This window comes from Macrobrachium rosenbergii, chromosome 28, assembly GCF_040412425.1.
Source record: "Macrobrachium rosenbergii isolate ZJJX-2024 chromosome 28, ASM4041242v1, whole genome shotgun sequence".
Classification (NCBI taxonomy): Eukaryota; Metazoa; Arthropoda; class Malacostraca; order Decapoda; family Palaemonidae; genus Macrobrachium; species Macrobrachium rosenbergii.
Genome location: NC_089768.1, coordinates 11650433 through 11675035, shown reverse-complemented (window position 1 = coordinate 11675035; position 24603 = coordinate 11650433). Strand labels below are relative to the sequence as shown.

General features: G+C 35.6%; 1 protein-coding gene across 43 annotated transcripts in view; it reads left to right on the top strand.

The window, feature by feature from the left end:
* Positions 1 to 24603, top strand: part of LOC136854032 (dystrophin, isoforms A/C/F/G/H-like) — a 1916343-nt gene that overhangs the window by 1165613 nt on the left and 726127 nt on the right. For all 43 annotated transcript variants that reach the window (XM_067130051.1, XM_067130067.1, XM_067130044.1 and 40 more), the window contains one exon: positions 8042 to 8080. In XM_067130051.1, the coding sequence (XP_066986152.1) occupies positions 8042 to 8080 (39 nt within the window). The remainder of the gene's footprint in view (positions 1 to 8041; positions 8081 to 24603) is intronic.

Here is a 24603-nt window from a genome sequence, read left to right as displayed (position 1 = left end):
GTAGATCTACATTGAATCGAATCCCACCGTCGCTATGGATACCAGTAACTAAACAATCCATGGCAGACTGTCATCCTCCAAACCAGATAATAGTTGTTGAAGTTTTGTGACATTTTTAATGGGGGCTTGAATTAGTATATATATATATATATATATATATATATATATATATATATATATATATATATATATATATATATATATATATATATGTGTGTGTGTGTGTGTGTGTGTGTGTGGGTAAGTGAATCACGAAAATATGGAACGTGATGAATATATACTAAAGGCAATGCCACGAAGGAAGTGAAACGACGAGGTGGTGCTAGTTTCTTTCGACTTACTGTCCATTACTAAGCAGCCTGCTAAGTAAAGGACAATAAGTCGAAAGGCCTAGCACCACTCCGTCGCTTCACTTCCTTCGTGGCATTGCCTTTAAAATATATATATATATATATATATATATATATATATATATATATATATATATATATATATATATATATATATATATATATATCCCATACGTAAAGAATTCGATCTTTCAGGAATTCCATCTTTCAGGAAATCACTATAAATCTTTAGTGCAGATTTTGACTGGCGTTGCAGTTTGGATAGCACGTACCATTATGTTTACAGATTATGTAGCATAAAGTCTGTCTTTAGGCAATATTATCTGCTAATCAGCGTAATGAGCGAGACAAATATAATACTCTTATGAACGCCAGTGACGAATAACAACTCTTAAGAGGCATAGTTGTTCTCCGCAGTTTGTCAGGTTACGAAGTGTTCGAGAAGCCGAGACGCGGAAAATGGTGTTTCCTGTTAGCGTCGAACACCAGTGAAGAAAAGGACAGGTTCACTGAAGCGTTGGGCTTAAGGTAATGGTAGTTTTTTCCAGTTCTGCCAGGACTTGTGGAACGGGGACCGTGCGCGTCTGTCCGTGTGAATGGAATGATAAAAGTCGAGTACGGTTGAAGGGGATACACTCACTCAATTCTAAATCTAACATTATAGCGATTTATAGTACATGAAATAAAATGATTTGAATTTGAATACTCAGGAAAATGTTAAAAGATGTGTTAGCTTCGGTTACTGTAGAATTCTCTTTTTTATCTGGCGATTACCAGGTAAGCTGCAGTTCTTGTGATTTAAACATTTTTTTAGGTCAGTTTTTTTTAGGTCAGTTCTCAAATCTGGCGTTTCTCTTCCATTCATAACTCGTATCTTAAGGTTTACGAGGTATTTTGCATGCCAGGTTGTATAAAATAATGATCTAGCACTCAACAACGGAAAAACGCATTTAACGTGGGTCTACTGTGCTTGCTGATATGAATATATATATATATATATATATATATATACATACATATATATATATATATATATATATATATATATATATATATATATATATATATATATATATACATACATACATATATATATATATATATATATATATATATATATATATATATATATATATATATATATATATAATTTTATAGTTCAGTTTAAGTCTGTGTCTCACGAGTCCGCGTCCAGCCATCTTTTAGCATTTTGCTACCAAAGCGAGAACTTAGTTAACATAATTTCTGCTCCCAATTTAGGGGAATTTGCGACTCTACTTCATGAGAGTGAACAGTCGGTTATTGGCCACTTGGCCCAAAGTTTGGCTGCAAAGATGCGGGAAGATGCCGGCAAACGCGCTCTTGTGTGACGCCGCCTTTAAGATCGTTATTAAAGAGTCAAATTTTATAATGAAATTCAAGGGCTTGCGTATGTCACATTCTGAGGATAGTTATCAACCTTTAAGAGGAGCATAAGCAGGAAAGATGGCTTCGTGTAATGAATGTTACTAAACTGTTTCTTTCAATAAAAAAAAAAACATCGGAAATTAACGGAGCGACTAGTAAATAAATAAAGAAAAAAAATATTCAACGAAGTTTCTTCGGCGCAATCGAGTTTTCTGTGCGGCGTATAATCAAGGCCACCGAAAATAGATCTATCTCTTTCGGTGGTCTCGGTATAATACTGTATGAGCCGCGGCCTATGAAACTTTAACTACTGCCCAGTGGTGGCCTGTCTTATATCGTTGCCAGACGCACGATTATGGCTAAATTTAACCTTAAATAAAATAAAAACTACTGAGGCTAGAGGGCTGCAATTTGGTACGTTTAATGGTTGGGAGGGTAGATGATCAACTTAACAATTTGCAGCCCTCTAGCCTGAGTAGTTTTTAAGATCTGAGGGCGGACAGAAAAAGTGCGGACGGACAGAGAAAGCCGTCTCAGTAGTTTTCTCTTGCAGACAACTAAAAACTATTTAATACCAGTTACATTTATAGTACAGAAACTTTTCTCTTCTCATTATTTTCATTAAGTAAATATTCTCAGGTGAAAGACTAAATGCGTCTATTTATACCTTTATGAAAGAGCATATTGCTTCACAAGGAAAATATTCAGGGTTGTGTGTGGTAAAGATAGGTCTTTTGTTTGATAGCGAGAGATTTGAAATAATTTTATTCTTTTATGTATTATCATTAAAAAACTGCCCCCTCTCTCTCTCTCTCTCTCTCTCTCTCTCTCTCTCTCTCTCTCTCTCTCTCTCTTGAATATTCATATTCAAATCATTTTGTTCCTTCATTTCTGTTCTATCGAGTGATTATGACTTCGTATCAAAACGCCGTAAAAACGAAATGTTTTAAATTGCCTGAAATGAAGTACAAAATGTATTCCACACTGAACCAGAAATGTACGTTTGGAAAACAGCCTTTTGGTAATTAAACAGGTGCAAAGGCACATAACGCGTTATGTTATTCGGTCAAAGTAGCTTCGTTACGCTTTGTAATTTTTCAGCTTAAATAAATTGCCGTTGGGAAGTTGATCATTTTAAACGCAGGCAGGTAAAAGTATTATATTGGAATTGTCAGTCTTAACTGGGCCTAAAAGTGGTAATGATTAATTTTCATCAAAGATTCTCGCTCTTTTGATCTCACCAGTTTGCATTTGTTATAATCAAATTGAAATCGTACAACTTTTACGCAGTCAGCGGCTTTTATCTTTTGATCCCGATAGCGTTTGTACTACCCTCCCAGCGGTGTAATGCTAACTAAAGTACCAGGCAGTTATGGTTGAGAAATATTTACATGTTTATTTTTAAATTATATACCTGTAAGCTATAATTATATTCTTTTATGCGTTGATGAGTTAACGATGTAATGAGTGATTCTGTTACGAGATTAATAGCGTGAATATTCCCAACACAACGGTTATTTTAGCGTCAGGATTGTCTTTGTTTGGAAATATCTAAATTTCTTGGGCTGGCTTATATTGTAAGTGGATTTGTGAAAGATACGTAAATGTATTTTTAAAAGAGTACTGAAGTTCAGTCATGTTGCCTTGTTCTTCTTTCAGTCGTGTATGTCTGAGGGATTTCCTCGTCATTTTTTATCATAGTTTCTTGTTTATAGACACGTTTGTGTTTGTATGTGTGTATTTATATATATATATATATATATATATATATATATATATATATACATATATATATATATATATATATATATATATATATATATATATATATATATATATATATATATATATATATATATATATATATATATAGAGAGAGAGAGAGAGAGAGAGAGAGAGAGAGAGAGAGAGAGAGAGAGAGAGAGAGAGAGAGAGAGATGTGGCCGTGTGATTGTGGGTGATTTTCCTTACAATGTTTACAATAGTTTCTTGTTGATTCACACATGTGGGTATGTGTGTATACATAAATAAATAGAGAGAGAGAGAGGATGCCATGTGACTGTGTGTGTGATTTTCCTGACAATGTTCACAATAGTGTCCTGTTGATTTACACAAGAGAGAGAGAGAACGTGCGATTGTGTGCGATTTTCCTGACAATGTTTACAATAGTTTGTTGTCGATTCACACATGTGGGTATGTGTATATACATAAATATATATATATATATATATATATATATATATATATATATATATATATATATATATATATATATATATATATATATATATATATATATATATATATATATATATATATATATAGAGAGAGAGAGAGAGAGAGAGAGAGAGAGAGAGAGAGAGAGAGAGAGAGAGAGGATGCCATGTGCCTGAGAGAGAGAGAGAGAGAGAGGATGCCATGTGACTGTGTGATTTTCCTGACAGTGTTTACAATAGTTTCTTGTTGATTTACACAAGTGAGAGAGAGAGAGAGAGAGAGCGGACTTGCGATTGTGTGTATGTGTGTGTTTGTGTGCTGGCTGATGTGTTGGTCCTTGTCATTGCATAGTGGAGGTGGCGCTTGCTGTGATGCCGAGGGCAACGCCGACCCTCCTCTTTAAATCTCTCTCGATGCGTGAACATAAAACCGCATTACGTTGGAACTCAGCCATCGCTCGAGCCGACATCCGAATGTGCACCTTAATGGAGAAATGGGAGGGAGAAACAGACACACGCGGACAAAACACGACTTGTAGGAACTCTTAGGAATATTACCCGTGGTGTTTTCTCTTTTCCAGTGTTTTTTTTTTTTTTTACTTGCGCGTTCTTTGGTGTTACGTTTTGTTCCCCATTTTTTGAACTTACTGACACTGAATTTATAGTAGTAGTAGTAGTAGTAGTAGTAGTAGTAGTAGTAGTAGTAGTTGTAATTAGTATTCTGTTTGACGATTTCTTTAAAAAATTATTTAAATCTTTATTCGAGGTTACTTTCTGTGGGTTTTCCTTTATGTATATCTTTTCTGTGCAGTATATTTCGACTAATTTTACGCAAAATATTTAAACTAACATGAAAATCACTATAAGGTTATTTTTTTCTTTACGTCTGTGTTATCAAGAGAAGTATGCTAGTTTTTATTTTTCAGTTAAAAATTGTCTTAAAGACGTCGGATCCTGTTATCATTTCCTCGTCATTCCATCTGCGGTCGATTTCCTTAGATTTTGATTTTCTTAATCCTGGCTGACGAATAATATTCCATTTACAACGTTCCTCTCGTGTTTGCTAAGTACTGTGAAGTTTTTGTTGCTTTTTTATTTGTTTTTTTAACGGTAAATGTGTAATACACAGTATTTTGCCTTTTGCTGCTACTATTATTGGAAGTATAAATTTAATTTTTTTTTATTTTGCCTTTTGCTGCTACCACTACTACTATTATTGGAAGTATAAATTTAATTTTTTTTTATTTTGCCTTTTGCTGCTACCACTACTACTATTATTGGAAGTATAAATTTAATTTTTTTTGTTATTATTAAAATATCTCCAGATTCTGATTGCTCGAAAGTTTGTATTCATCACCATCATCATCATCATGCGCTTGTCACCGTCAAATATTTATAAATATAATAAATGTTTGACAAGAACAAGCTATGAATGACATTGCAGTAAGTGAAATAGGGCGGGCATATACCGTAGACTGCAAGGTGATTTGCTTCTTATGCTAATGTTGATAGTTGAATTTTGCCTGGTGCTTTAGGTTATCACATGCATAATTTTCAATTTTATTTCAGATTTTTAATGAATATAAAGTCCTGAACGTGGCTATAATGGTGTGTTTTAACCCATGATGTATAAATGAGACTTAGAAAGTGTGGGATATGTGAGGGTTGGCGTGCAGTGCCCCGCATGTGACGTAGGTCCAGCGGGGACCACGCGAAGATGACACACGAGGCGGGCCGGAGGCCTTCGGGGGCGCGGAAGGAGGCCAAGACAAATAACGCCCCTTCTCGCACCAGCATGAGCGGACTGTTGCCCAGCCCCGTCGTATGCGGGGACGATCCAAACTTCGTTTCTTTCTACCGCAACGGGAGTTCCAAACGGTTTTCTGACAGCTACGACAATATCAAATACAGTGGAAGTGGCTCTACTCGGCAGCAGGAAAACGGCGGACGCCTTGGCCTGGCCAATGGCGAACGCTCGTCAGATTCGGAGGATTCCGGTGCCACCAGCGGTGCCACAAGTGGCAAGGAAGCCAGCCCGGGCTACGAAGAGAGTTCTGGTTCAGAGCAGAGCAGCGGGCCTCCTCTCTCCGAAGAGAACAGAATCGAGGATGACATAGAACCTGCTCCCAGATACATCAGGTCTTCGTTGCCTAGATCTCAGACAACACCTGCTCTCAATGGCGACCATTGCCTAGACGACGCCCTGAGACCACTCACGCATTACGGCCAAGATTCTCCCAGTAACGAAAATTCTAGGTTCGACAACGGGCTCAGTCGTATCAGAGCAGCGCACGAAATTAACATAAGTAAGCTAGCATATCTCGAGGCTCTTTTCCAGCGCGCCAAGTTGGAAGAGATGCGATTGAAAAACTTGACCGAGAGTCAAAAATACAAAAGTGAAACCAGGACCAAAGAGTCGACGAGCAAAAGTTTGCAAAGCCCCGAGAGTGGTTATAAGTCGTTGCCCTCATCCATATCAGATTACGGACTCAGGAATTATTCTGCTTCTTTGGGCGCATCTAATCCATCGTCGATTAATAACAGTAGTTGTGGTTCCACGTTACCTGACGGTCAGGCGTTGTTGCGGACCATTGAAAGTCGCCTACAGCAGGCCAGACCACAGGAGAAAAGTGGCGCCCGGACTCTCTACCAGTGTGGAGGCAGCAGCAGTGTTGGCAGCCTCAGCCGGTTGACAGGTCAAAGTCCTGTCGCGAGTGGAGCATCAACACCAGCGCGATTTGTTTCGCCTTCAAGAACAACGGAACAAACGTCTGGCAGTGTGTCTAGGGATTCCTCTGCTAACACTCCTTGTAGCACGCCTGCTACAACTCCAGGGGGCACGCCCAAGCGCCCCGATGGCCTTGGACGTTCCAGTGGGCACGTGAGCCAAAGATCCCTACCCCATAACTATAGAAGTCGGTCAGCGTACAGTTCCCCTGCAGTGTCCCCTCAGCGTGGTCCGGACCCTGCTGGGTTTTTGGTGTCCCCTCCTAATGGCGGACCTGCACCCAGAAGGTTCTCCAGTTTGGAACTGCGGGGAAGGGGACAACTTCGACAGTTGCCCTTGCGACACACTGCCCATGGTTTCCCAACTTGCGTGTTGCCCATCAGCCCGCCGTCGCCAGCTCAGGGCACTCAGGCTTTCCATCGCAAGATGCAGCTCTTCTTCGAAATCATGGACACTCAGTCGAAGTTCTCACAGGTAAGGGAGATCTCGATGTGTCGTGCTTGATTGATTCCGCTCTTAATTTTTTTTTTCCTAATCATTTGTCTTTTTTCATACAAACAAGATGTTGGACCAAACTGTTCACTTTTTGCACATTGGAAGATTATTTCTGAAATTGTATGCTGCAGATTCTTTTTATGTCGTGATTTCAGTCATGAAACCAAAGAAGGTGATTATGATTGCCTATCCCTTTTGCTTTCCCTTCCTCTTTTGAAAAATCAGGTACTTAAAGTTTGCATCTCGTAGTAGCTGAAGCTTGAAACGTTTCAGCCAAATTTTCCAGATGTTAATTTTGCTGTGATCATGTTGATTTAACAGGTAATCTTCGTGCCTAAGGTAATTTTGGAAGGATCCTGCAACGGCCATTATTATGGCATATCAAATATATTCGTGATGTATTTTTTGCAGGTGAATTTGTGTATGGAAATACTTTTTTAATCGACTTCTTAGGTTTTTTATTGTATCTATTCAATAATTTCATTCAACTTTCCATTGATGTTGTAGTATACATCTTTTACGATGTGTTTGGTTCATTTTCTAAATGTTTTTAATTTGGCAGGAGGACTTATATATATCAGGTACCCATGTCAGAAAGTTGTTTAGAAAAATGTAAAACTAGAAATATTCATACGAATGCTTTAGTTTGCACCAAGTTTTTAGCCAATTCTCTTAGCATAGCCATAGGTTTCAATATATTTATAGTAAGACATGTCACGTGTCGAAGTTTCACTTGAGATGAATGAGAGTAGGACTTTCATTTGTACAGTAATATAGAAATCTTTTAATTATTCAATGCCTCATACTTTATTATATTTCTCTAATGTTCAGTCTCATTTTCATAGCTCGCTCACTACTCCTCATATGATCAACTGCAGTACAAGGTAGGTCCCAATACTGTGCCTCACTTGGAGCCTTCCTTTCCGGTAGAAGACCTATGAAAAGTATATTGTATCAAAACTTGAGAGACGAGCCCAGTTTTTGTATAACAACCCCAGTTACCCAGCCCCCTGGCCCCAGCCCAAAACCCCCCCTCTCTCTCTCTACCCAGTTCTTGTCTTTTTGCAGACCAGCGTAGATGTATATACATATTTTTTCTTGCACCTTTTTGTACCATAGATTTTGCATTGTATCTAGGGACAGGAAGGCACCTTAGTAAATCATAAAGACAGCATTATACTGTGTGTATGAATCAATGTTGGCTACGTTCCTCTCGTTTCCAAAAACTTCATCGGTTCCTAAATTCCCTGTATGTAGGGAGAAAAAATAAATGTTAAAAATTCCGTCTCCCCAATGTTGTAGTGGTGTTGATGTCCAGTTACCGTCGGGGATGATTCCTAAATGGTAACTAGAATGAACGAGAACCATTGGTAGAATTGGAGGTTTGGCAACCTTTCGACAGACACGAGAATGTCTACCGTTGGAGTTGAAAGGTCGAGTGAACGTAACCAAGAGTCAAGTGAATCCTGCCAGTAAACATTTTCGATAGAGTCACTTCCCTCAGAGACGTACACACGGGGTGTTTAGTGTTTTTGTGTGTAGCATGGACAAGTGGTAGTGCGAAACATTGTTTTCAGTAATAGATTGAACATACAGGCAAACGTTGGTGCTAGTGTTGTTACTGTTAAAACCATCAGCACGACGATTGTGTTCATCGTCGCCCTATACTTGGCTGATATTGCCAACAAAAAAAGTTTGTGGCATTGTCAATTTATTTTTAAGACTTATGATATGTATTGAAATAATGACTTTGATATTGATTGACAAGTATTACATTTTTATGCCCATGCACTTCGTTAACAACCTTTCCATTTCTTTCCAGGTATGTCTACTAGATTTAAGTTCCTTCTCCTTATCTGTGAGTACTGAATTTTTCACTTAAATGTTTGAACTACATTTAATTTAATTTGTTTTTATTTCTCAATTTTGTTATCTTTTTCTAAATGTGTTACAGATCTTAAGATAATTATCATTAAATATGATATTTTAGTGGCGTACTTATTCGTCATATGGGAATTCTTTGGTGATATTAAGAAGTAAACAAAACAAATTAAGGAAGCTAAATATTAGATGAGTTTTACAAGAAAACATAAAATTGTTTGAAGTACTATTTTTTTTTTTTTTTTTGCAACAGATGATGCTGTATTTGACCTGAATGACAGATAGAAGAAGTTGACAGTTATCGATTTCTTCCGTCATAGTAATATTCTGTAACAACAATTATCAAAATTATATATATATATATATATATATATATATATATATATATATATATATATATATATAACCAAGATAGTGTGTTACGGCGCATTTTCGTAAGCATATATGTGTTGATATATATCAGAAAAATTCTCGAACCACATGAGGCTTTTCTCCTAAGTTTCATTGAACTTAAGAGATCCTGAAGCCACAGTATGTTGGCTCTTTTCCGCCTTTGACTATTATTCTGATTTTTCTAGGAAATGTTTGAGATAATTTCATACACGAAATATGCGATACGTGACTCCCTGTAGATTTTGTTTCCATTAACTCTTTATTTATCGATAATAGATATAAATTTTTTTTATATTATGTTCCCTTCAATCAGTAGACATCCAAGGGTAGTCATCACTAATGGTTAAATGCGAATAATCAGCTACTTTTTTGAAAATGATATTTTCAGTCCATTCAAGTCTTTAAAAAGCAAGAGATTTTAAGTGTAACCCTTAAAATTAGAATTATTTCTCGAATTTCAACATCAGATTCCTGTGATTCATCCGACTTTTCGTTCCATACCTTTTCGTAGTAAGTGGTGGGGATAATGGTTCGAAGTATTGCTATATTTTTTTTTATCCATTTTAAAGCGTAAAGTAAATTTATGAGAATTTTTCTACTGACGTTGCACTGTGGAATATCAACTTTTCATTTGTGTTCGTATTAGTAAGTACATTTTGAGGCTTCACAGATAGATAGTAAACGCCTGGTGACTGAGGAACGGTTGATTCCTAATACGATTCCTCTCTTGATTTTATTGTCTGTCTCAGTTAACTTCTTCTAAAAATTACTAAATATTGTTATGCATTTATCTCCAGTGTCATTTGAAACTAGCAGGAGAACTGGGATCTTTCATACAGTTTCCTATTAGTAATGATCGCATATTATTTCTGTGGCTGAAAGATCAAGTTTCCCTTAGGTCAGTATGTGACAGATAGTCAGTTCAAAATGTTTACAATGCAGAGAGAGAGAGAGAGAGAGAGAGAGAGAGAGAGAGAGAGAGAGAGAGAGAGAGAGAGAGAGAGAGAGTAAAATATGATTTCATAACATATCAGAGCCATTGTTGTTGAAAATTGTGTAATTTAGAAAATACTTTGCAAAAGAGAAAAGGAAACCATCTCGACAAAAACTGTTACCTGCAAGCACACAAAATTCTCAGATACCTGCAAATACATCTCACTCTTTGTTGCCGTATGAAAGGGGCAAGATTTAATGCCAGTAATGATAAGATTTTAAGGAGAGACAGACAGAGAGAGAGAGAGAGAGGGGAGAGAGAGAGAGAGAGAGAGAAATTTTATATGGTAAGTCAGGAGAATGATACACCGTGGTGAGTGCCATATGTTAGGGAGGTTTGATTGCTCAGGAAATAAATGGATGTTGGAATAATATATGTATTCTGTGGTTGTGATTCATTTCTGGAAAACGATATATTATGGCAAGGATCTGACTTCAAAATCATGATACTTGTCCGATATTTCAAATGGAAAATCTAATCGACGAGGCTCTCTCTCTCTCTCTCTCTCTCTCTCTCTCTCTCTCTCTCTCTCTCTCTCTCTCTCTCTCTCTACCCGTCAGGAATCACTTTCTTCGTTTCACGCATCATTTTCTTCAAACGTCACTTGTGCGCGGTTTTATTTTCAGCTTTCTCTCCTACTTAATCACATTGACTTTCAATCACCCAACTTTCTCACAGCTTCTAATTGATTTTTCTCTTCGTTTTGTCGTTTTTTCTCTATTTTTTTTATTTATCCCATTACCTTCATCCTTATTTCTTCTCTTTGTCTCTATTTTCATATTCCTCCTCCTTCTCCTCCTCTTCCAGTATCCGTTCCTTCTCCTCAGGTATGGAGGAGCTTACATAATATTCGCCTCGGGAAACTTTTGAAGACTTGTCTCTCAACAGAGGATTATCTTAAGCCAAGACAGGGACTGCCGCCCCCATTTCAAAAATCCTTTTCATGAGACTCTCTTATGAAAGAGAGTATTAATTATTTACCAATCCCATTATTGTGCCAAGTTGAGGTTTTTATTCTTTGGGTGGACCAATTTAGAGGTCTAAATATAAACCCTTTTGTTTGAAGGACGGTGATATTGCCGATTTTTAGATTAAAATTTTGCGTTGTATTTTTTTTTTTTTTTTTTTGTTAATCAGTGACATTTTTTTCGTACTGTGTAACCAAAATGTTCCAGTGCCAGGTCATCAGACCAAACTTTTATGAATCAAATCAATAGCATATTTTTTTCCGCTTGGATTTTCATATTGTGCTGTGAGGCACAGAGTACGTTTTGGGGTTGGAAAGTGTTTAGACGTTGCATAAAGTAATTTTCAGCGCCGGCGTGTTATCCAGTACTTAATATCTAATATATTTGAAGGTACTATTAGTAGCGGGACTTGTTTTTAGAGACAGCTGTCATATGAAACATTAATTGGTCTTTTCTCCGTTGAAGTATTGCCCACCATGTTGGTGGTCCTTTCTCCCTGTGACCCAAAAGGCACTTGTCAACATCCAGTGTGAACAGGTATACTGTGGGACTTCTGATGACAGTCAGTTTTCGAAGTTTTTCCTCTGGTACCTTTTGTTAAACTCTCTAAGTCTTACCGAGATTTGGATTCTTTGAGCTTCCACAGATGAAGGGGAAAGTTTGTTATTGCTGGAGAGAGTAAAGGCATCAACATACTAATAGTTTGATACGAAGAGAAATGGCTAATCTTGAGTTTCTTTCGTTTGCGTGACTTATTGTTTGTTTGTGTGTATATATATATATATAAAATATATAACATATTTACATATATACATATATATACACACTATATCTATATATATATATATATATATATATATATATATATATATATATATATATATATATATATATATATAAATATATAATGTATGTGATTATTTTGTCCCAACCCATGAGTTTATCCTCTTACTAGTAATCCTCTTCATTCCCAAGCTTTCAGAAGTTGATATAGAACATGGATTTGCAGGTGTACAAGTTAAGACAATATTCAATCTCTCTCTCTCTCTCTCTCTCTCTCTCTCTCTCTCTCTCTCTCTCATTATCCAGACATAAGAGAGTGCCATGTCCGTGAAGGAAATTGCATATGTAAATGGCCATGTGATCTTTACAACACTCGAGGGGAACTAGATCATCATGCTCTTAAATTTTCATGGTATCCAGCCAGAGAAATACATGTATCATATGAAGTGCTGCGTACAGACTGTTTATGCTAATTTAGAAATGTTGTTTATGAAGTCCAGCTCTCTCATTTATTCTTATTTTCCATCAGTGTATATACATGGTAACTTTTTACCTGATACATATATAATAGTAATAGCCACAATGCCCTCGTGGTCAGGTCGGCAAAGTGACCTAGCTGTGATTATGAAACTCGGGTTCTTTTCCCGCTACCGGACATCATAATATCTTCATATTTCTTACACTTGGATCTTAAGGCTTTGTAGCGACAAGCAAATCGAAGATAGCGCGAAGAATTCGAGAAGTTAAGAGGGCATTGTGGCTATTACAATTACAAACATATATGTTTATATATATATATATATATATATATATATATATATATATATATATATATATTTATAGATGTATGTATATAAATATGCATACACTTGTAATTGGGAAATTGGAATAATTGAGAACTCAATTGCAAAAACAAAATATGTACTATATATATATATATATATATATATATATATATATATATATATATATATATATATATATATATATATATATATATATATATATATATATATATATTTATATATATTTATATATATATTTATATATATATTTATATACACACACATATATATATACACATAATTATATTATGTTAACTGTAATAACTGGTAGGTCTGCAATTCCCTGCAGATGCTACTTCATTTATTTCTCATTTCCCCTGTGTAAGAGGTAACTGAGTGCATCTCAGGATATATTCTCTCTAATTAGTGCTAATATTTTAAGATATTTTCTCTAATTAATTTCATATAGCCTGAGAGAGAGAGAGATTTAATCTTTCAATAAAATTTTGTGTTTAATTCATCTTTTTTTAATTCATAAAATTATGGACGTCGAATTCAACGAAAAATGCTAAGTGCATTTTGCTATAAAACTCTGAGACTAGTTTTTTAATTAGAATGAAAACGACTTGGGATGAATTATTTATTTTTACTTATTACCATGAAAGAAATTCAGCTCAACAAAAACGGTATTCAAATGGGAAATAAAATAACGCTGTTCGAGCCACCTTAACAAGAGCATTAAAATACTAACGAGAACGAAGAGAAAGCAAATGAATCACGATACAACATAAAGTGAAACAGGAGACAAACACAGAATGAAAAGTATAAAAAAAAAAGGTGAACACCTCTAATACCCACGCCATTAAGCCACAATAAATCCAAGTAAGGTCACGCCACTTAATTTTAGCAGATCTCTTAATGAGACAAGAAGGGCCGCAGTCCCTGGTCGTAAGTTGAAAGTCATCTACTCTCAGGAGGGAGCTTTTGTCTCTGGTTCACAACTAACAGGGCATTAAGATGGTTAACCTGAACCACTTCAGGTAAAGACGGGCTTTCAGTGAAACAAAGCAGATTGTTCGGACGTAACAACGAACTTCTGAAGTAAAGGAAAACTTGACAAAATTGCTAATATATATATATATATATATATATATATATATATATATATATATATATATATATATATATATATTATATATATTTATATATATATATATATATATATATATATATATATGAAATTAATTAAGAGAACATATTTTCAGATATTAATATTAATTAGAGAGAATATATCCTGAGATGTACTCAGTTCCCTCTTGCAAAGAGGAAATGAGAAATAAATGAAGTAGCATCTGCAGGGAATTGCAGACCTACCAGTTATTACAGGTAATAACAGAATATAATTATATATATATATATATATATATATATATATATATATATATATATAATTATATATATATACATATATATATAGAGAGAGAGAGAGAGAGAGAGAGAGAGAGCTTAACATTTATGATTTCTGGATTAAACATTTTATAGAACCATTTAGGTTTCAGCCATTCGTCAAAATCCCAGATTACGTAAGAGTTACATGTCCTTGCCGAGAATAGGTGCAAAAAAAAGATTATTTGAATAATATATATTTAAAAAACTGAATGAGCATAAAATTGGCTGATAAAAGAAATACATTTTGAGGAGAATCTCTGTGCAAATCCATTTGGTATTTTTCCCTTAAGAAATTATTCTCTGCTGGTTTTACACATTTCGTACCGGTGGCCTTCTGATTGTCGTTACTGAAAGCTTTTGCTGAATTGGATTAAGAATGTCGGACTTTTATCCGTTTTCTTATACAATCTCCTTTTGGGAAGGTTGTAAAGCGGGTTTTTTTCCACGTTAATTGTGAAAGAATCTAGAAAGGAATTTGTTTTCTCTGAGGAAATTAGATTCGTGTCAAGTTGAATCTGTATTTCACTGAGGTGCAGAGAACACGATGGATCTTTGGGAAGTGAAAGCCTTCCCAATTTTATATTAAAGAAAAATATTCACTGTTATTAGCTTCCTTTAGAGAATTGAATAATTTAAATAGATTTTCTTGAAATCAGATTTGTTGAATCAATTTGCATACATACAAAACACTTATGCATCACATGCCCACAAAAGACAGTATATTCGAAACTCTTTAGTCTTGCAGCTGTCAAAATTCTTTCTTACTTTACGTTCTGAATTGTCAGTATTAAATGTTGTACGTTTCGAAAATCGCAGTTGAAAAAAGTTTTATTAATATTTTTTTTTTTTCAATTTATTCATTGTCCTGCATATTATGTGAATATCCCTACTGAACAGAGTATCCATATTGTACTTTCAGTTCTATAAAATTATAAAATCTTTTTGACTCGTCCCAGTAAATGTGAAAAAGATTTCATAAAAATCACGTTTATTTACTCCGTATCAAACCTTTCGTGACAATAGATTTTCATTTTCTGATGAATTTGACAAATTCACAATTTTATCTTTTTCTGGTGTTCGTACCTCCGACCTAAACCTGTAAAAAGTTTACTGAATTTTTTTCTCTACCTGTCGTACCTATTGACAGGTAAATGTTAGGAAGAGATACAAGATTTTTTGTGTTCCAGAATAAAATAATAGTTTCGATTCATATATACAGTAATATTTACTAATCAGGACAATAAAATAAAATAATAGTTTCGATTCATATTATTATCAGTAATATTTACTAATCAGGACAATAAAATAAAATAATAGTTTCGATTCATATTATTATCAGTAATATTTATTAATCAGGACAGTAAGTATGTTTGCTCAACTGTGTCTGATGCCTAATAGATGTAGTAGGTTACAAGTCAATGCAGCTGAGAGTTTACGGGTGCAATTTCCGTTCCCCTTGTCAAATAATCAAGTTCAATAGATTTTTTTTCTATCGAATCAGTATATATTTCACTCGCATCCTTGGTTCATTGTTAGGGCTCAAGAGTTTTACCTGCACAATATGTTATTACTTTCATTGATTTCACTGAAATAAAAAATGTTATCGGTTGATTACTTGATAACAAAGCAGGAACAACAGTATTTGATTTATCTTTTAAATGCTATGCACGTCCATTGTACATTGGCTGATATTGTACATTATATATATATATATATATATATATATATATATATATATATATATATATATATATATATATATATATATATAGATAGATAGATAGATAGATAGATAGATAGATAGATAGATAGATAGATAGATAGATAGATAAATAGATAGATAGATATAGATATAGATAAATGACGACAACGTAGCAAGGCATTTAAAATGTAGCTACAACTTTCATTAAACATTTTCCCTTACTTTCAAATATTTCACGTAACAGCTCCATGATAAGTACTTTATCTATGCACACTTCTTTTTTTTAACCCATGTATTCTCCTCTATCAGTTTTGTGTCAACTCTCTTATTCTACAAATCAAAAGGCTACCATATTATTTCCAAAGCAGTTGAGTTATGTCTTCTAGAAATTTTGTGCCAGCTATGAGCAAATCATGGAATGGTACTCCAAATCATGTAGTCGTGTCATTGAAACTTGTGATGTTCAAATTATGTGCAAATGCTTTTTTTTTTTTGCTGAGCTGGTTCATATGAGAATCATTAGTTATTTTTATTCTTTTTCTTTTTCTTTTTTTTTCTGTCTATTTTACTTGTTTCCTATGGTATTTCTCTTTTATTGTTTCTTCTTCTGTATTTTTGGCCGTAATGGGGTTTCTGTGTTTGGGCCTTTTGGCTTGGAACATTTTGCTTTTCTGGCCAGGGTTGCAGCTTTGCTAATGATAATAATATTACCCTTATTATTCGCAGAGTCATTTCCATTACTGTTATCTTTGTTAAGGAGGCAGTTACCCCTCACACTCATTTCCTTTGAACTTTTCCCTGGCCCTGATGCACCTCTAACATCTTAGTCAGCTATAAAATCACAATTTAACTGCCAAAACTCACTTATGATCCTGAAAAATGATCCTTTCAGGCCTTAGTTTCTCTTCATATTTCAGCTTACTGTTTGCTGCCCTTAATTATTCAGTAGTCAGTTTGGGAAGCATCTTCAAATTTACTCTGAAGTCCTTCCACCATTTAGTCCATAGATCCGACAAATCTTGGAAATACGGACTTTAATGTGGACTTCAGACAGTGTCTCTCCATTTCCATGTTTTACTCTAAGATCCATTTGCTCATTAACCTTTCTCTTTGCATATGGTTCCTGTAGATCTCGCACATTTTTAACCCAGATTAGTCCAAGTTATTTGTGTCCAATTACACCATTTTTCTCTCATTTTCTTTAAGAATACTTCATCCATTCTCTTGTGTAACTGAAATTGATCTCGTCCTGCATTTAAATGTGCTTCAAATAATCTCTTTTTCTCCTTTCTTCATTCTACCCCTTAAATTTTATATAAACTTTACACACACAAACACACACATACTATATATATATATATATATATATATATATATATATATATATATATATATATATATATATATATATATATATATATATATATATATATAAAGTGTGTGTGTGTATGTGTTAGTAACTAGACCACGAATTTTATGATGGAATCTGGTTAACTTTGTTGGTGTCATATTTTGAATAATGTAAATAGCAAAGTTAGGAACAGAGTTGGACTAAACAACAAAGGCACGAAACATTATCTTCTGTATTGTAATGAAAATGTCATTTTGAAGACTCGCTCATTTACGATGAATTTTGCTGTCATTTAGTCTACAACGAGTTTACTTCATGCGTGTATTTACTTAAATTCTCGTATTTGTGTTAAAGTGAAAGCAACACTCAAAATGTTTTTCAGAAATATGATGGTCATAATTCTTACAATTTTGTCGGTATATAAAGTTAAGAAATTCGGTCTGTTTTATGATGGCGAAATGAATCTTAGCTTTGTGGCTAAAAAAAATCTCCTTTTTGGTGGCGTTTTTATATGCATTTAATTTCTCGTGTTTGTAATACTGTGAAAATAATAAAATGTTGTCATAAATATGGTGATCATCACTGCCACAATTTCGTTGATAAAAAAATTAAGAAACAGGATGCATTTTATGAGGGTGATATAAATCGGAGATTTGTAGCTAAAAAAATATTTATTGATGTATTAACATATAATAAAAACAAAAAATCTACCTCTTAGACAATGAGTGGAAATGTGCAGTGCAAAAGTTACCTAAAGCCCATAAAAAAGAGAGAAATATTTCAGCTAGTGGTGTCTTTGCATTAGAATCAAAGAGTCCACCACTTGCACAGTGAGTGGAAATGTGCGCTGCAAAAGTAACCTCCCCCCAAAAAAAATATAAAGGGAAAAAGAAAAAATCATTAATTAGCCGTAATGGCAGACGATTTTCGAGAGGATGAGGCAGAGGTGGTGGAGAGTCCCCGGATGACAGCAGATGAGCGAAGACTCTGCTTGCAAAGAAAGATTAGAGGTATTGGCGGACGGTGCTCCATCGATCATCGGGCTACTCAAGTTACTGATTCGGGATTTTCTCCTCCTTTTGAGGAAAAAGTCTCTCTCACCCAGTTTGAGATCCCGTAGATAGCGTCGACAATGGAGGAATAAACTTATCAATCCCTCACTCTCTCTCTCTCTCTCTCTCTCTCTCTCTCTCTCTCTCTCTCTCTCTCTCTCTCTCTCTCTCTCTCTCTCTTCTCGTGTGATTTTGAAGAGTATACGTTGCATGCATAAACAGAAATATGGATTAACTGGATTTTAAAATGTATACAATACTAAGAATCTTCGTGTCTCGTAATCCATTATATCCATGTATTGACTTATATCACGTTTTTTCATCATGTTATTTTTTTTTAAATCTTAATCCATTTTAAGAACTTTAGAAATTCATTCGTTTTAATGATGGTTATTCTGACGATTGTAGACTTCCCCTCAGTAATCAACGAATTAATCTCCGTGGTGAATAAACCTCCTAATTGTATGAAGTGTAGCTGATATTGCCCATTTTCTGATATGTCGATTCGAGTTGTTATCCGCTTTCATACACATTTCTACTGTTAAACTGATTTTTAGCCTAATACTATACGATCGTTCGAGTGTGTGTGTTTAAACGTAGGTATAATGGAACGTGCTTGTTATTAAAGCAGAAGTCTTGTGTTAAAAACACATGAATTATTTATTTTTTTTATCAGTTTGTTTTATTTGCTTTGATTCTCTTGACTGATGTTACGCTGTCTCCTCTGGTAGTTCGCTTGTTGGGCTGCGATGGAAGAATTAGGCAAAACATTACTCATGGATTCCCATAAGTATACCTAGTTTAACCAGACCACTGAGTTGATTAACAGCTCTCCTAGGGCTGGCCCGAAGGATTAGATTTATTTTATCTGGCAACGGGACCTACAGCTTATTGTGGAATCCGAACCACATTATACCGAGAAATGAATTTCTGTCACCAGAAACAAATTCCTCTAATTCTTCATTGGCCGGCCGGAGACGCGAACTCGAGCCTAGCAGAGTGCTAGCCTCTCACTTGAGTTTGTAAAAAAATTCACCCATAAATCTTATAGAAAGGTCGGCCATGAGTTAGCGCCTAGGTTGTTAGAAATTTGCTGTGTTGAGGTTGGTAGAAGGAATTTTACCTTGGAGCATGACAGATGAGTTTTTTTTTTTTACAAACCCAAGTGAGAGGTAAGCCATGGCCAAACGCTTATATATATATTTTTAAAATAATATAGTGATGTTAAGAGTCCGACCAGAAGTGACGGTTTTTCCCACGTAAGTAAGGCGAGGATAAAATACGTAGAGCACTTTAGTTCCATTATGTTTAGTCTCCTGGTGTATAAATCTTAAATTTTGTTTATACATGTGTGCCAACTGAAAATGTTTCCTTACATGTATTTTTTGTTTTTTGTTTTTGTTTTTGCTGAATGAATAGTCTATTATCCCTAGGCGTATATGGTTGCTGGTTGTTAAATAAACAGGAAGGTTCATACAATGATACACACACACACACACACACACACACACACACACACACCACTAAGCTTACGTTATTACTTGCTAATTCTGACGTTTATGAAAAGGTCGCATGATTGATTGCCATGATTTCGTGGAGGCAAATTTCATAAACGTGATTATGAAACTGGTGTAATCGTAATTATTACTTATACGCTTTAATAACAAAAAGGGGTGTCGCATTTTGATTAGTAAACTAATTATTCATTTTTCGCTGTGAATCATTGATTGGTAGATATCAGCATTTTCGTGCAGTGTCTATCGTAAATTGTCTGGCAGAATATTCTGTTTTTTTGGTATTACTGTCTCCGTTTACGTATCTGAAAGAAAATTAGAGACTTTTTATTTTTTTTACTTAGTGACTCTGTTCTATAATGAGCAGATTTCAATCTATACTTCATTACTAATACAGTCAGATATGTATTTATTATGTATCTTTGTGTAATTTTTTTGTAATGTGCAAATATCAGTCTGTATTTCGTGAGTAATACGGGCAGATATATATTTATTATGCATTTTTCTGTATTCACATGTTAATAATTCTGCTAAAACTATTGAGGAGTTAGCAGAATTGTAGAGGGGGTTATGCAGATATCTCACAATTCTCAAGGTTCCCTGGTCTATCATTAATAAATTTCTTATGCAATTGTCTTCCAAGCGTTACATTGGTAGAATGGCACGCTAAGAACCATTTTGATTTTGAAGCAGTGTTTTCATTAACTAAGTTTTCAAATGTGATAAATCCCAAAAACATGCCTTTGAAAACATTAATATTTTCAAAGTTAGGTTTTGGAGTATTTTTTCGAATTATATATTTGTCTTTACACTGGTTGAACTATTCATTCGTGAAAGTCCTGGAACAAAGGCTTTCAGTCAAAAGGCTTCATCAGAAGACATGGAATAAGGAAGTGCGTGTGTCTTGCAAGATGATATCTTGCTGTTTCACTGGACTCTTATTCGCTGTGTTGTGTAATTTGGAAAGATTAAACGTATATTGATTTCCTGGATTGTCCTTTGAAGATTCTACAGCTGCTCTTGTTGTTGGCTCGGCATGTTCGTTCCTTTTCTTTTGTTTAAGGGGCGATCATGTACTTTGAGCCCTGCTTATTCATTATATAGTTGCCGTCGCGGAAAAACGCTTCGCCTGCCCTGAGATGTTCGTTATATTCATGACTTTAAGCAGAAGGAAAGGACGAAATGTCCGAAAAGAATGGAACTCACAAGAGAACGAGCTCTCTGATTTTGAACTGAATAACCTTAATTAGGCTTTTACGACGGAGAGAGAGAGAGAGAGAGAGAGAGAGAGAGAGAGAGAGAGAGAGAGAGAGAGAGTCTGTGGTGGTAAAAAGGTTTCACCCCTTTAATATCCCCCCATCAAGTTTGCCTCCCTTCTTCTCCTTTGAGCCTCTCTCTCTCTCTCTCTCTCTCTCTCTCTCTCTCTCTCTCTCTCTCTCTCTCTCTCTCTTCCCCCTCCATTGCGATCCTCCGTATATCCCCTTTCAACCTGGATGCTGCATCTTGGGATCATTACTTCCAACATTTTTCATTTCAAGAGATTATTTAGCGTATCCATAATCCACCGTTTAGCATAATATCGAGCGCAGTGCCCTAGCCGGGCCATTTATTTACCTGTTCGTGTTGCAGTTGTTGTGAAACAAATTGGATGCCGCATCCGTTCGTCTTCGTATGCGCGGTGAACTTGTGATCGTCAGTTGGTCAGACCGAAGGGGGAAATGACCTGTCTCTTTCACGGAAGGTCATCTCTCGAATAAATTCCGCGAGGTAAAGCACTTGATTTTCTCGTTGAATTATTCAGGCTTTGGTTTTTTTTTTTTTTTTTAACGGTTGTCTGTTCTCGTAACGTCAATGATGCGTTGCCTTGACGTCGAAGGCAGCTGTGCTGGAAAAATTGTCTCTTTTTTTTTTCTCTCTCTCTCTCTCAGAAATGCTGCAATGGTATCGACTCTGTTTTCAACGTTGCTTTTTCATCTGTATGTTTTTTATGTTCTGTGTATTGTAAAAGGAGCTTCAGGAATAATGTAAACTGTTTTTATTAAGTATAACCCATAACATTTAGTTATTGATGGAGCCTGTCAAATAAATGGATGACTAATGATATTTATTTTAGCAACGCCCTAGCGTTGCTTTATTGAAGAATAAAGAACCTGTTCTATTTCATTTACTTTGAAGGAACTAGTGGGTTGTGGGCCACAGTGAGACAACGAAATGTTCATTAGAGAGGCGAATGGATCACTGACCTTGAACTGTTATATATCATTTCATCCGAAATGTGTTCCTTGTTTGGGGGGGGGGTGGTTGTGGGTGGATAAATCTCTCAAAAAAACTGTCAGCATTTCAGTGTTCAACGTTTGTAAATAAAAATTTATAACGTGATTGTTTTTAAATGATTTTTCTGATATTTAAGTATTATGAGAGCATGGCTATGGACAGGTCTTTTTGAGTATTAAAAAATAAGGTCGAGTTGAGAAAGGTTAGGAATCACGGCCTTATATATTGAATTCATCATGGTCAGCTAAACGTCGTAAGAATCTTGTCAATCTGAAGCACCGATTAAAAATGTTAGGTTTACTTTATGTGTAATTCTCTATCCATTCTTGCGCAGTGATCAGTATGTGTGCATTTTGTAGCTAATCACGAGTTGTACTTTTATATGTTTTCATATCTGCATATATATATATACAGTATATATGTATATGTATATATATATATATATATATATATATATATATATATATATATATATATATATATATATATATATACATACAGTAGATAGATAGATAGATGGATAGATAGATAGATAGCTGTAAAGCAACAGCAGATGAAAAATGATTAATTTGCGGGAGATGTATTTGCCATGTTCATTGGCAACGCCCGTGGGAAGTGAGGCTCCTTTGCCGAAATACGCAGCGCTGTGACAGAGAAAAGAATTCCATTGTGGCGGTGTAGTAATGGCCCTCCGAAGGCGTCGTTTTACTACCAGCTGCTGCGAAATGAGCGCTTCACTGCTTCGGTTTCAGGGGGGTGAAGCGGCACATCCACTGCTACGGTAGTAGAATTACACCAGAAGTATTTTGTGGGCGGAAAGTGTAGAGGGGCAGGAAGGCTTTCCTGCGTACTTTAGTAGCAAACCATTTCCCCTTTTATGAAGTTCTGGGCCGCGATATTATTTCTTTCTTAAAAGAATTTCTCATCTGAGCTGCTTCGTAATTTCCTCTCCACCTTAATGTAAGAAGAAGAATCTTGGAACCTGTTTATTATAAAAGTTTCTCCTAAGAGTTCCGGTAAAAAGAGATTTGAATGCGAGTTTATTTGTTGTGCGTTTATCGTCTTCCCTTCCCCTCCCCTCCCCTCCCCCGCCCCTTTTTTCTTGATTGTCTTATATAATGGCCTTTGCAGCTACTTCATTTGCTTCAAAGGCTGGCTGCTTTATGAACAAAATTTTTCCCCCTTTTACGGAGGGGGGCTTTGCTAAGGTCTCTTCTAATAATCTCCCTAATAATCCCTTCTAATAATCTCGCCAGTGATGTAGGTTAAAGAAACCCAGAAGCTTTTGTGTACGACGAAGGCGGAGGCCAGGGTATAGGGAAGATTACTTTGAGTGGGCTGGAGGACAATAGAAAGCTCCTCCGGCTGGGCATGAGGCCGGTGGTAGCCACAGAATTTGGTGGCTCGTTTTCGCTGTGAACATCAAAGCCAATACTCGTTCACGACCGTTACCCAGCGGGTTGCATGCCGTTACTCGGTTCCCCAATGGGTATGAGCCCACCGAGACGCTCATACGCAAACTTGACAATGAGATTGAAAAGGGAATGGAATGAGTGACAATTAGGACTTGATTGAAGCTTTGCGTATGTATGGGGCAGTAAGCGAATATACAACAAAAAATTTGTCAGCCGAAGGTTTTTAAATATGTATGTACGTATGCGTGTAGAGTCTATGTTATTGTTGTTGTTGTTGTTGTAAGGCGATATGTAATTGTAATATGTTAATTGAGTGGAGTCATACTTAATGTGGTTTAAATGAAATTCTGTTCAAGTCGCATCAGCCATTGGCAACGGAAGTAAGCGTTCAATTAACGGGAGCAGTGTCGTCGGAAGTAGATTAATCTACGTTGTTCTCACACCATGTTTCATTAACTCTCCTTGCTCATAGATTAGCGATCGAAAATGTTTTTTGTATAAAAAACAGATACCCAGCGCATGTATAATTTTTAGCATATATATCTAGACAATGATTGGCTTTGTTTTCGTTCGCCAAGCATAGAATTCTGTTCGTTAACGTTAGCCTTATATCCCAGATGCGACTTAAGTCGAAAATAATTGCAAAAACAAGCAAAACTAATCTTAAGTACTGTAAATAATAGAGGATATTATTTAAAAAAAGATTTATCTGAGGAGAAGAAAAGTCTCCCTCTTAAATCGACGCCCGTAGGTCCGTCTTTATTGACAGTTAAAGGAGACTTTACGACCTTGGTGAAGTGAGTCTAGGGTTGAATAGAATCTGGTTATGGAAGACACTGGAGGCCT